The sequence below is a fragment of the Bactrocera oleae genome, chromosome 6 (genome assembly GCF_042242935.1).
Source record: "Bactrocera oleae isolate idBacOlea1 chromosome 6, idBacOlea1, whole genome shotgun sequence".
Lineage (NCBI taxonomy): Eukaryota > Metazoa > Arthropoda > Insecta > Diptera > Tephritidae > Bactrocera > Bactrocera oleae.
Window position 1 is genome coordinate 41,462,657 of NC_091540.1, and position 15,015 is coordinate 41,477,671.

At 29.0% G+C, this 15,015-nt stretch overlaps 1 protein-coding gene across 1 annotated transcript; it reads right to left on the reverse strand.

The window, feature by feature from the left end:
• Nucleotides 1–212: 212 nt before the first annotated feature.
• Nucleotides 213–14,221, reverse strand: LOC106616512 (zinc finger TRAF-type-containing protein 1 homolog). The gene is made up of 9 exons (XM_014233198.3): nt 13,237–14,221; nt 5,331–5,389; nt 5,004–5,118; nt 4,789–4,912; nt 4,572–4,724; nt 4,257–4,417; nt 4,061–4,177; nt 2,561–2,646; nt 213–2,482 (listed from the first exon to the last, which is right to left on the reverse strand). Exons 1-9 carry the CDS (start codon nt 13,741–13,743, stop codon nt 2,455–2,457), a joined length of 1,350 nt encoding a protein of 449 aa, XP_014088673.1. The 5' UTR covers nt 13,744–14,221; the 3' UTR covers nt 213–2,454.
• Between the last annotated feature and the right edge of the window lie 794 nt (nt 14,222–15,015).

Sequence of the window (15,015 nt, forward strand, 5' to 3'; positions counted from 1 at the left end):
AAAAACATTCAATAATTAGAAAACGAATTATTCGTTGCAACTCGGGTTATTATTTGTAATAGTTACCAACAGTGAGCGTACACTTTTGTTTAATATCCCCCTTTTTTTATTGAATTTAATGTTAATTCATTGCAATTACTAACTATCGGTTTCTGAATGTAAACCTCTTTATTGAATTTTTAATAACTTCGAAGAAATTCAAACTAGAAAAATTCATTTTTATCATATCATTTATTAATACTAATCTTGCGAATGAGAAGATTTGTGTACTTGAGCCAAATAATTGTTCTTAACTATTTTAGATCTACAAGCAGATTGAACTTAATTTACTATGGATGTGTATATGCTCTTGTGTAAATGAAATAAAATTAGTTGTTTTTTATGCACTTAAGTTGTATCTATAACTTTTCAGTAATCAATCGTACCAGCAGATATTGATATTTGTCACTCGTATGATAATTTTAATGTGGTGTACCTACCTAATAATCAATAGAGTAATTTTTGAATACAATACGAAATATTTGAAAAAACTGCAAGCTTAAATCATTATTCTTCAATCTAACACAAACATAGCTGAGCTGCAACAGCAAAAGCTTACCTATGTGTTCTTTTTTCGGACCATAAGCATTTTTTTATTAATATTTTATCATAAAAAAAACCTCTATTGTTAGAAAAAATTAAATACTTTAAATCTAAGCAGAGTATGTATGAATGCATACTCATATGTTTATGTCATGTAATTGTGTGTGTTAAATTAGTTTTGAGTTATTATGCAAGAACTGGGTTTAAAATATAACGGCCAAATATATTCTGGATATTGGTTAATTACCCGCATAACAGAATTAATGAAAAAAATCAGTGTGAACAAAATAACATAAGTACATATGTATGCTAATATAATATTTTAAACTGAAAGTAGCTGTTTGACAAGTAAATTAACTTTAAATTATGTTTTAATTTAGGAGAAAATGTAACTTTTCTTAATGGTTAAATACCAATTTATTTTATTAAATAAAACATTAAATGTAAGGTGTTCCAACTTTAATTTTAGATACCCGCTGTTAGGTGATCGGTAGTTAGTAGGTCTACCTTAAAAAGTCGATTTAGGTGAGTGAGAGATTTTAGTGCGTTTGATTTTATAAATACATAGCTAAATGAGGGTACACTTGCTAATTGTTTAACAATGTTTTAGTATTCGATGTGTCATTTGTCATTATATAACATATCAAGTGGTGTTGGCTCTTACAGTGACGTGACTTTTAGACACGGCTGTCCTTATTGATTTAGTAGAAGCATTAAAAAGTAAATTTGTATGTAGTACATTTATTTATTAATATATGTATATATGTATGTAAGTGCTGTAGTATACAATCTACAGTACATTGATCTATGTTTGTATGAATGACGAAAGTATTCATTACTTGTCTGTGTTTATGTTTTATGTATGAATTAATATTTATTTGGTACATCGACATAATTGTTTTGCTATTTATTTTATTAATAGATTAATATTTGCAATTATACATTATAGGTATTATTTCTTATATTCTGTTTTTAATTTTAATATTTTCGCAATGTTTGAGATCCTTAGTAATATTAAATTTACCCCATTTTTATTTATAATTGAATCAAACGACAGCGAGAATTGTGTTTACTGTATGTAATGTTGTTGTAAATGTATTATGAATTGTGAAAAACTAATATATGCATGAATTTTTCGTAAAGGATTTACAATAATTTGTGTAGTGATTGGATACATTGTAAATTAAAATTAATATTACACGTTAAAAATATTGTATATTGTAGTAAATGTTTGTGGTGAAATACAACTCAATTGTCACATAAGATTTCTTTAAAAGGCATAGTTAAATAGAAATTTGTAGAAACACTATTCCTCAAATCACTTTCGACCTTTGAGTTGACGCCAAATAAATATTGTTTTAATTACCAATTTACTATATAGTTATTTTTAGCCATATTCAATATCATAGTAACGTTATTTTTAACATATGTTTAGATGTTGTCCGTTTGTTTTTGCATATGTAAATATCAACTTCACTTTTTACTTAAAAAGTATTCATAATTATAATGGATAACTTGCTAGCGAAATAAATTTGTATGTAATTATGTTATACATTCGTGCATACGTACATACGTACATACTATACATAATACACACATATACAATATAAATATATATGCATGTAGTATAAAACCAAACGATTGAAGGGTTAACATTATTGGATACGTGCTTTGCCAATTCTTAAACCCACAATGCACCGATGCGTACTTAATGAAATTATTTTTAAGCATTACAAACGACTTATGTAAATCATAACTTAAACTATGAAGAATTATTTATGTTTTAATTGGAAAATATATATATATGTATATCTATATATAAATGTATATATATATAATTCTCTTGTAAGTATAAATAAACCAATAAAACATTTACTTGTTCAGTAAAAACATCAAAAGGCTGCAATGAGAAAACATACATATTATTAACCCATTGAAAATAATTGTTTATGGATAAATAAAAACCGTTGAATCTTACCGGAAATTGATTCCTTTATTTGATAGGAGCCTATTGCATTCGGAGCTATCCGGCAGTGGCAGTATATAGTAGTCACTTTCGCTGCTCTGTGGAGAAAAAAAGCATTAGTTGTCTAAAAATTTAGCAATAAATGATATATAAAGTAATTTCTTATCAATATTAATAAAATCGTGCCCCTGAAGATACAGTAGAGTTCTGCTGTTATTAGTGATATCAAGTTATGCTACAAAATATTATTCTACAAGGCAAATACATATCGCCAGCTAAAATGCAAAATAACGTATAATCTCTGCATAAGTTACAGGAGAAGTAAAAACGGCGTAAAATAGAAACTACTCGCATAGAAACAAAATTTTGCATTTGGTTGTTATTTGGTTATATTTGATGGTACGAACATAAAATTTTTAATTAACATTTAAATTAAATTTGTTTTTCACATATAATCACCAAAAACTTAAAAGTTATTTTTAAATTTCCAATCCCATATACTGTGTTGAAAAAAATGTAAGCCCAGAAATCGGACTTAAAATTTATTGCTAATTTTTAAACCAAACCTTATATTAAAATTTAAAAAATAACATTTAATTTAAATTTTTGCACGTTTCTGTATTTTGTGATCAACCATTTTGGTTATCTTTTGAAAAGGAAAGCTTATTTTTAATAAAATTCAATATAGTTTAGTTCTTGCCGTCTTATTTATATTTAGCTGCTTTTAATTATATTGTTATAATCAGAAATATGTAATGTATGTTCTTATTTCTTCTCACTCCAGCTTAAATTTGAATAATTTTTTTTACTTTTTATTCCAATTTGTAAATTAAACAAGAAAAAAGTGAACTTCGGTTACCCTTCACAAATGCAGAAGATTTCTTACATGAACTTTGATCGGCCAGTTTGTATTGCAGCTATATGCTTAAGTTGTTCGATCTCAACAATTTCTTCGAAGACTGTATCGATGCATTGGATAATAATATAATGATAAGACTCCCCTTCAAATACAAAAGTACAAGAACTTGATTTTTTTCGTTTAGTTTGTTTGACAGCTATATGCTATAGTGGTCCGATATCGGCTGTTCCAACAAATGACCGTTAGAAACGTCGTAACAAACTTAATACATTCAGTTCAGGGTATTCAAATATGTTCTTAATTTTAAATTAAAGATGTATTAAACATAATATTTAAAATTTTATTATTAAAATAAATATAAAATTTTCAATTTTTAATCCGAAACATCTTAAAAATAATTTAAAATTTAAATTTCAACACCAATTTCCAATTTTTCGATGACACGATATTTTGCATTTAAGGTGACAATATATTATAGATTATAAGCGTCTTTGCGATAGACGATAGGACACGAACAATTTAAATTAGGTATTTAAATCATTTTTCTAAAAGCTTACACCTCAACAATTTTGAATAGAAAATAAATATGTAAGATGTTCTCTCAATAACATCATTACTTATAAGACATAACAATTTAAATCAGTTTTACTTACTTGGTCCGTGAATTCATGCTTGTAAATTTGAGTGGACACTTTCATATCAGAAAAAGGTCCTTTTAAAGCAAAGAAGTGAATACTCATTGGTGTGCTGGTTTTTGTTTTCAATATAAGCTATAAATGTGAGAGTGTTATAACAATATTTTTGTAATTATTTAGGCAATAGATAGCAAAATTGCATGCATTGTATTACCTGATACGTTATGGTGCGCTCATTGGATTGATGTGGATCACGTTGGCTATTATTAATTCGAGCCTTCACCACCCACTGCTGGTTGAATGCCGTAAATCTAGCTGTCTCATAAAATAATTTGTGTACATACTCATCGGTACGATACGGTTTCATTTGTAAATCTGAAAAATTAGATACATATGTATGTGTATAAATAAATAAGTAAAAGAAATTAAAAATTACTTCAATAAGTTATCTTAATTTTTAATGGTAAATTCTGTAGTATTCTTATATATAATATAATATAAGCATAATTTAGGGATGTATATAAATTACCGTTAAATATAATTTTCTCATAACTCAACAAATCGATTAGGGTATTAAACATTTTCTTTTCGTCTTTAATTCTAGCGTCATGTGCTTCAAGTGCAGCCATTACTTCATAACCAGATTTGGTGGGATGCAAGCAGTTGCGCTCATGTTCGTTAGCTACATAGGCAAACAAATAGATTATACATGGACGTTCCATTTAACAAATTATGTAGGTACATACTTTCATGATTGGGACCACGCCATTGACAACCAATTCGTGAATATTTGCAATTTGTTGGCCGTTCTTGGCATTCATATTGTTCATGGCGATCTAGTGACTTGTATGGGAACTCTTTGTTGCAAAACTAAAAAATATGAATTGATAGTTTTAACATGTATAGGTATGTATATATATAAATGCATGTATGCAATTATATTTTAGAGTATTTGAAATACTTGACATTCGCTGGGCAACTCAGAGGCGGCTTTCTCCACGGCCAAATTACGCGATGCTGTGCTCTTCGAAATCTCCACACGACAATTTGGACAAGTGGCAATTTGATCACGCAAACTGTTGCAAATTATACAAATATAAAATAAACAAATACATATATGTAACTTTTAAATATAATATTTTAATCATTAGCTGTAAATGAAAGAAATGCTGGAATATTCACTTAATGGTCAATTTATCACTGATAATTTGAGTTGTATTTATATGCATGTAAATTTTGGTAGAAATATATATGCAAGTATGTATATATTTTTATATATATGTCATACCGTCCATCTGCGAGTAAATGTGTAAAACAAGCAGCACACATTAAATGTCCCATTTGACACTGTAATGAGAATGGTAAGTGGTAAATAGTTAGAATTTTAAGAAAATGCCAAATACGTTAATAAATAATTATTTGTTTGTAAATTTTGTGTATGTATTATTTTATTTATGAATAAATAAGTGAAATCCTGTAAACGGGAAAAAGAAAAAAAGAATCTATTAGTTTGAAATCTTTGACGATTTGAACAATTTTATAATAGCATGGCGAAATGTGCTCTCCACACAACATATTACTGATAGAGATACCACAATACCACAAAAGTAGATCGCATTCAAAGCTGTTCCATCACATAAAAAGGATGCGAGCCAAATCACTTTAAATTAGGTCTACACAGGTGTGGCGTTTTTTGCAGCAATAGGCAGTAGAAAATGTTGTGTAGGACAACCTGAGTATAAGTATAAATGTATGAATATATTGATTGTATAGAATAGCAGGATAGGAACTTGATCGCATGAAGTGTTGTGGAAAAATGAGTTTGGACAAATGCGTTGGAGAAATAATTAATAGGCTTGTGTGAAAAATATTGCTTACGTGGTGAAATTAAATGAAGAAGAGTGAGTATATAGGTAAGTTGGCATATGTATTAAGTAATGAGGATACTATAAAATGGAAATTGTGGAAATGATTGTTTGGTGGCTAAGTGAATAGATAAGCCGTACTTTTCTATATTTTTCTTTTAAATAAAAACAAGCGCATTGTTTTGGTTTTCAATTTATATTGTGAACTTTTTTATTGATTAACTTGTCGATACTTTCTAGTATTATACAATAAATACGTTTCATAGGCGAAAGCTAGGTGTTGTCATTTTTTTTCATTATATATATGTATATATATTTTTTTTTGCATTTTTCTGTGTTGCCTATATTTTTTTCAAATTCGCACTTTTACTTACTAAAATAGTGACAACAAAATGAAAGTTTTAATGCATATATGTATGTGTTGGTACAATTACAACATATTCACAGATTTTTTGCTATTTCATCACTTATTGCATAGTTATTGATTACATGTTTGTTTTTATTTAAAACATTTTGTTTGCATTTACAAAATGGTACATTTAAACATTTCTCAATATAGGTACTCATAATCATAGGTATCTATATAAAATATTTTATTCGTTAATTTGTATTAATTATCTAATTGATAAATGAACTACGGATGTAAATTAACTAAATAAAACTAATGAAAACATAATATTTGAATTTTTAAAGCACACGATAGTATTCTAATTAATTAATAAGTTAGATAGTAAAAAATTATTCATAGTCAACCATTTAAGTGGAAAAATAAATTAAAAAAGTGATTTGTGTATAAAATAAAAATAAGTGAAAACATAAAAGTCAGCAAACTAGAGAATCAAAAAAACATCACTAAAAAAATTATTAAAAATACTTTATAGAACGTTTTTTTATACAAAACTAGTAATGGATATTATGTTAGTTAGAAATTTAATCACATCTATTAACTACATTAACTAGACGGATGAAAAAAGATTTGAAACTGTTTAATTTCTATTATTATTCCGAATCTATTATTTAAACAACTATTTTGCAAAAAAATTAAACTAACGGTTTGCTTTAGACAACCGGTTGGTTATTTGTATCACCTTAGCAAAATGAACTGATTACAAAATGATCCGAGAAAAAAAAATTATTCGAAATTTCATATTGCAATTGCTGATGACTTATATATAATACCAACTGGCTGTTTAGATACCAGTTATTAGATTTTCTCCAAAAAATGTTTTTTTTTCGTTTTAATATAAAAACGACCCGAATTATACGATTTAACTTTAAGTAGTATCATTATATTCGGGATTTGTGAAATTTACCCAACCGATTTTATTTAATTTTAGTAATTTGAGAAAAATAAAGTCGTTCGTCATTTTTGCGATTTTTTGTTTTTTATGTTGGCTTTTCTGAAAATGTATTATTTTTCACGATTAAAGCGTGTTGGACAATTATAAAATTTTTAGCTGTATTTTTATTCCTTAATTTTTCGGTAAAATTTTAATTTCTTGTTTTAGCAAATTAATTTCCATTTAAAACTAGATTTCGATGGGTTTAAAAAATATTTTGCAGCAATGGTAGTTAATGTTTAAAAAAACACTATTAGCTTTGATAAATTGAAAATATACTCAAGGATCGGTATATATGGAATCTACCTTCGATTGGAAAGATTTAAAAGTATTTACATTTTCACATTTCCTTTTAGGTAATTGTTCTATGCACATGCATATATATGTGTGTACATATGTGCAATTGTATAGATATGTGTGCATATGTACATACATACATATGTAATAACATTGGAAACAAGTTGTATTTAAAGAAAACACGATCAGCTAAGGGTAGATCAATTGTGAAGAACATTTTTTCAAGAGCGAATAAAAACGAAAACTACAAAGCGAACAGGAGTGAGTTAATGTTGAACAAATTACTATCCAGCGAACTAGTGAGAATTGTACCAAGTACTAAGAATCTAATCAAAATACACTATGCTATTAAACTTAAGTCGAAATGCTTACACTTTAACAATGCTGATATTTTTATTATTTTTAGCAACCACAAAATGTACAATAGAACGAACACTAAGGCAAAGATATCAAAATATATGCACATCGTAGAGTTGATATGGTTGTGGCTCTCTCTCTTTAGGATTGGCCTCCCAATATGTGCCAGCATGTATGTACATATGTTTACATCTATTTTTAAATGAGGGAAAATGCCCCCGACCAAAGACAAAATATTCAAAAAAAAAACATATATTTAAGTTAAAGAAGAACTCTCTTGCCCACAAATATCTGCTAGAATACCCCGAAGAAATTCATTTAAAAGTTGCTAGAAAATTGGGTGTGGTGGTTATGACTGAAAGATTGCTGTAGAACGAAGGAGGATGAGTGAGAATTGAGTGTGTGAAAATTAACAATTTCTTTGTTTACGATCTTCATTGCATCCCATACAACAATGTATATGTGCATATACTTACATGCCCACAAATATCTCTCAATTTTCCATATACTTATTAATTCATTCACACATGCAGACTAATTTACATCGGTGTAATTGCATTTAATTGAATATATTTTAGCGTTGCAATGCCTATTCAATGACCATGACCATAGTATTTACCGCTATCAGCATCAAAATCAATATACAGCGAAAAATCGCATGCGTTTTGTATCACAAAATAATACAATAATAATAAACTATCGAAAGAAGGCAATATCATCGGCAACGAATATTGTTGTATGTATAATCGAATTTAGTGAAAAACTCGACGCATTATCTACATACAAATGCTAGTTCTTTGCTTTAATCGAAGAAAATTGTTTGTAATTTCTTTTTATTAGATGTTTTATTTGTTTTTGTAAATGTGTACATATGTATCGTGTACATGTAAATGTGTACATATCGCAGTCAAAGTCAAAGATTTGCAGTGTACATATTTAATACATTTTTTTCTTGACCAAGGAAATTCAGTGGACTTAAACATACATATGTATGTATATACAGACACATGTACATATGTTACTCTAACTATCGCACATGGATAGAAGTTCATGAAAATTAATTCAAGATTACTGCGGTTGAATGAACTTAAATTAACCAAAAAGCGCAGTTTTCGATGCAAAGCAAGATTTTTTCTTATGACATTGAAGATTTATCAGATACCTTCTAGAGCTCTTCGATAAATTGTTAAATTTAATATTTTAACTGGCACTACGGCCTATTTTACAAATGAACGGTAAATTAGAAAAATTAAAAATTCAGAGTTTATAAGTGGAAAAAATTGCTCGAACATTTAGTGTACAAAATACATGTACATACGTATTTGGTAGTGTAGGTACCCTTAGTGAACTATTAAAATAGTCAGGAAATTTTTAGTTTACAGCTACTTTTCTGCAGGGTATTTACATACATACATACATACATATGTATACATATGCATCAGTAAATTTAAAACTTCAACTACTTCTAACATCTATCTCTATTCTCTAAAATCGAATGTTCAAATGTATTTGAGCACTGAGGTGATGTTGTTGTTGTCGCTGCTGCAGCAGCACTGATGTGATCGCAGTGAGTGGTCATTCCATTATAAGCAGCACACAGAATACCAGAATACGGAAAGAGGATAGAAATCACCTTGAAAAAATAAATCTTAGCAGAAACGATGTGTAATGGCTAGAAAAATTTGCTCAAGTAGCCTATGTACTACGTGTGTAAGAATCTCCACTTTATACGTACATATATACATACATATGTATATTGTAAAACTAATGAAAACAATAACACAGAGTTGTAGTGTTTACAACAAAAGCTTTAACAATAATAACAACCTGTAAAACCAGTTTGTTTCTTATTAGTTCAGCTGGCTAACAATGATTGTTGTGAATTCTGTCAGTTCAGTTTGTTGGATATTATTTACCAAATGCTGCCGTTAGAGGACAACCTGTAACTCATACCTTGCCCATGCATACCAATATCGATGCAAGTATATACCACATACATAGATACATATGTAGATACAGGTGAATAGATACAATAGTTAATTATGGCTCATCTACTTCCACGTAAACAATACAATTTTAGTAACGATATTTAGAAACCCAATAAACAAGGTAATATGTAAATAAAAATTATTTAAAATTCGTACTGACTTTAATAAAAGGGAATAGTCAGCAAATTTTCTGCATACAAAAATTCTATAAAATAACAAATTTACATTTCATTTCACTTTTTTTTATTAAATCTAATCTACATATGTACATATGTATGTATGTAAATATATAACAAAACTTTTTGCCATATATTATATAACGAATTTATTATTATCATTTGTGAATGAATTCGCATTGGGCCAGCTGGATACAAGATCATTCAATGCCTATGTGTGCGTGCATGCTTATTCTATGAATATCAGAAACAGCTGACTTTTTGTACTTGCTTCGCAGCGAGTAAGATATAATAAACACAACATACATGCATACGTACATATACATATGTGCGTATATACAGAGTGGTATATATTGTTATTCAAACAAAACATGTACCTATATGTACGTATATAGAAGAGATAAATACGAATGTTTACAAATGCGCACGCAGTTCGTAATCAATTTCCCCACAACATTGTAGGTGTTATCACCTCATATTTGAGGCATTAGCGCATATAAATGTATTACTTTGTACATATATGTACATATGTATATAAATAATATGTATGTCTGATAAGAACACATACATAAATATCATATGTATATATGTATGTGTATAGTCTAATAACTTTATGCATATCTTTAGTTTACCAAAATATCTAAAATAACATAAAATAGTAAATAAAAATAGAATTTTATTAATTAATTAATTAAGATGGCAGTACAAAATTTGTATTACATTACAAAACAAAACCAAAACCAGATGTAATACATACTTGTATTGTGATTTCAACACGTACACTTGAGTACGTGTTTGTCACTATTTATGTGAATTGATAGGTATGTGCATACATATACATCATCATCATATAAAAAACAACAGAATATCACGATGACGTCAAAAAACGATCAGCCAACACGCGATTCAGCAGCTATTTTTTCCGCTGCTAATATAGTGGTGAGTATTGCAAACCGAAAGTGAGCATAAACGCGAGCCAATATATGAAATATTTTTATACTTATGTACTATTCGTGTACATATGTATGTATTTATATATGTATGCATGGCATGTATGTAGGTTAAATTTCAAACAAATGACTTGCAAAACCGAGCTGAATTTTTTTATATCCATACATATGGTATAAATTAATAATTAATCTAATGAGGAGTATTTAAAAAAATATCTATGGAATTTTTTAACCCATTAGTTCTTAATATTTTCTAATATAACATTTAATGAATTAATTTAACTGCAAATCAGCTGGATATTAAATTTGACCCCTTGACAGTATCAGAGAATGTTAATGAATAGAGAAGACGCAAATGTTAAGTGAAATCTTTTTGTGTACTCATTTGTAATTCCAGATGAGGGATGGTGAAATTTGAAAATAAATACATAAAAATATTTTCTAAACAGAAGCGACATTTTTTCATTCATGTCATAACTGAATCAACTAATTCTTGGGTGTTTTCTAAAACATATACATATATACATATACACACTTACATACAATATGTAAAAATGAACTTTATAACATTGTAAGAGGGAGCTGGGGCATACAAAGACAAATCCACCACTGAAAATAAAAAGACGCAATAGTGACAACTTAACTGCGCCGTAGACATTCATAAGTACTTACATACATACATACCGTATATGGTTACAGGGGCTACCATCAGTGAATGCATGTTTCAGTTCACATAATCAAGGGCAAACGAAATGTATTGAATAGAATATTTCACAAATTGCGTTTTTTTATAGTTTCTCCCCTCTTTCACCATATATTCGCTGTTCGCCTTTCTATTAAAACCAGTTACACCAAAACTATTACACTTCCACCGACGAAGTCATCACCAACTTTCATTCAAAATATAATAAAAATACCTAATTCTAATTCTTATACACTTTTGGTATGTTGACATAACAGATAAACTCATTTAGGTATCAAAAATATCAAATTCTTATCATAAGTGCCATATGACGACATGTGAATAATATATTCCTATATAATAAAGACCACTTCTCAAATAATATATGTATGTATGAATATGCTTATGTACATAAATACTTACATATATATCTAAATATGTACATACATATTATAAAACCCAGTAGCAGAACAGAAGCATCAAAAAGTTTGTGAACACAGAAAAAATATTGAGTTTACATACCTAAGCATCAACGTAGATATGTACATGTGTAAGTACATAAACGCTTATGTATGTATATATATATTCACTTTATGCTCGTGCATTGATATTCTAAACAAACTACGCAGTTCCCTTTGTGTATGTATACAAGAAGTAGATAAGTAAAAGCAAACTCAGCTGAGAATTAAGCCAATTGAGAATAACAAACAGCCGATCAGATACGTAACCAGTCAGCCGAGCATTTAGAAACAGTCCCACCCTACGTCCCTTGGAAAAAACCAAATCACTAAGGCAGCCATATTCTACTCACACCAATACATACTCTGGCCAACCAATGCCCAACGATTATTTTCCACCATCCCCAGTTAGAACAGAAAAAATTCTCTTATAAACAGTGGCAAAAAGTTTTCTTATTGGAATTTGGTTAGCTAAAACCAGAGAACGTTTATGAATATTCATAAACATACTTTGCTAAAAGATAGCCAAATTAAACATTTTATATATGTTTACGAGTATGAATCATAATAATTTTAAGTATGAAAAATAATAATTTTTCGAGTAACTTATGTAAATTTCTTATGAGGAAAGTGGAAGTAAAAAGGTAATTCGATACAATGGGAACAACAAAAATGGCATATAACAACGCACAGCTGATATTTAGACTGTGTTTATTTCATGAGTTAACGCCAATAATTGTTGTTAATTAAATGAAAACAAATTATATTATTTATATTGCAAAATTAGGTTTTCTTATACACAAACAAATTGTTGGCATATCATAACCAAAAACATTTTTTCTTTAGCTACAAATCCAGCTATTTATCTACCTGTTTTTTTATATACAACCGTTACCTTTTTACCACTATACTTTTACGGCATTTAAAACAGTCCTTTCTTTTTTCAACACTAAATGTCACTAAGTTGGCTTGAACAAATTAACTAACGGTAACAAATTAATTTTAATAAATAAAAAAACAATTAAAATGTTACCCCTACACAATGCTAATTTGAACATTTTTGTGTAACATTGGTACTCACCTGATACATTGCTGTCTTAGGCAAATCCAAGCAAACAGCACAACATAAAATCCCTCCCAGACGGTACTCGAGTTTTTCATGTTGCGAAGCACTATTCCCACTACCCGCAGATGTGCTCGGATGGTCGAGCATTTGTTTCTTAGCTGGTGGCTCACCAGAGTCCATTTTACCCCCACCAACACTCGATGGATTGCCACCACCCACTCCACTCCCAATCACTCCACTATTGACCAGACTTGAATTTTCACTAGATGCAACATCCAATGCCATAGAACTGGCATTGCTGACCGAATTCGAGGAAGTGCCAGCGCTACCACCATTTCCTCCACCAATAGCACCAGCAATAGGCTGTGATTGCTGCTGTTGCTGTTGTTGGAGACTTACTTGGGCACTATTGCTTTCACCGAGTAACTCGGCGGATGCCAATAGAGGTATAGAATTTAGGTTCATGCTATTAGCGTTTGTAGGTGGTGGCTGTACGACAGCACTTGATTCAACGTCAGCCATTTTTATAATCTAAACTGTGGTTTAAGTATGTATTTTTATTTTATTTTTTAGCAAAAACGTTTTTTTTATTATTGATTCACGAAACACAATTCTGAGCTTCTTCAACCAATATTTCGCCTAGTATGTATATATATGCGATTGCACTCCTCCTATTTGTCCCCCTTTAATCGATTTTTCGGTTTTACGGTGCCTCAATTTTTTCTTTGCTGACGAATTTATTTATTCACTCTTGCGTAAAATTTTGCTTATACAATTTCTAAGTAAAACAATTCTTAATTTGATCTCTTCTAGATAATAATTCTCTCTTTGTGTAAACTTTTCCGTTTGATAATTTTCAGTCTTCCAATTCCAAAAATAAAAGATTGACTGAAAACAAATGGAATTGTAGCTATATTCTTTTTTCTTTGTTGGGAACAGTGTTAATAAACCGAACCGCTGTCAAATATGTACTTATCGAGCGAATTCAACTCAAAGAATGAATACAAGAACGAATGGACAATGTATTTATATTTATGTACTCTTCTTATTAGACACCAGTGTTGGGTATTCTATAATTGCAGTGCGTTCAGATGCAAGATTATTGTTCCTAATCTTTCTTCAATCTCTTTGGTTCTATATATTTATTCGTTAAAGAATATATACAAAAAACATCAGAAAACTTATGCAACTGACTACACATAGTTCAAGTTTCGTCAACTTAGTGCTAGATGTGAAAATTTTAAAATAGAAAAATGTTTAAAAATTGAATTAAGAGATTTGTTTTTCTTCAGTGGCAACGCCACAATCAGCTGGATGTCATAAGCGAATATGAAACACAGAAAATTAAAGATTGATTAAGCAAAACAAAACAATAGTTTTATTAAGTTTCTGTATCTAAAAATTTTAATATTCATAATAGCGATCAAATGAACTTAGTTATAGTCCTATGCTATAGATAAGATATGTCCTTTGAGCTATATTTTGTAAACAAACATTAGTCCAATCAAAAACATGTCGAAAATAAACTTTGTTTCCTTCCCTTGGGCAAAATAAAGGCTTTTACGGTAAAGACAATGAGGCTACTTTTTAGCACACATATAGCTATAAGAAAAAATATCTGTATTGAACGAATTAGCAGTTCCTATGGCATGTAACTCTGTATATCGTATATACTTTATAGATGGTTAGAAAGCTTGCGTAAAATGGAGAATCACCTGAAAGTCGTGTACGTGTCCACAGTTATAATATTATATTATTATTTTATCTTAAATATATAAATGACATTATTTTTTA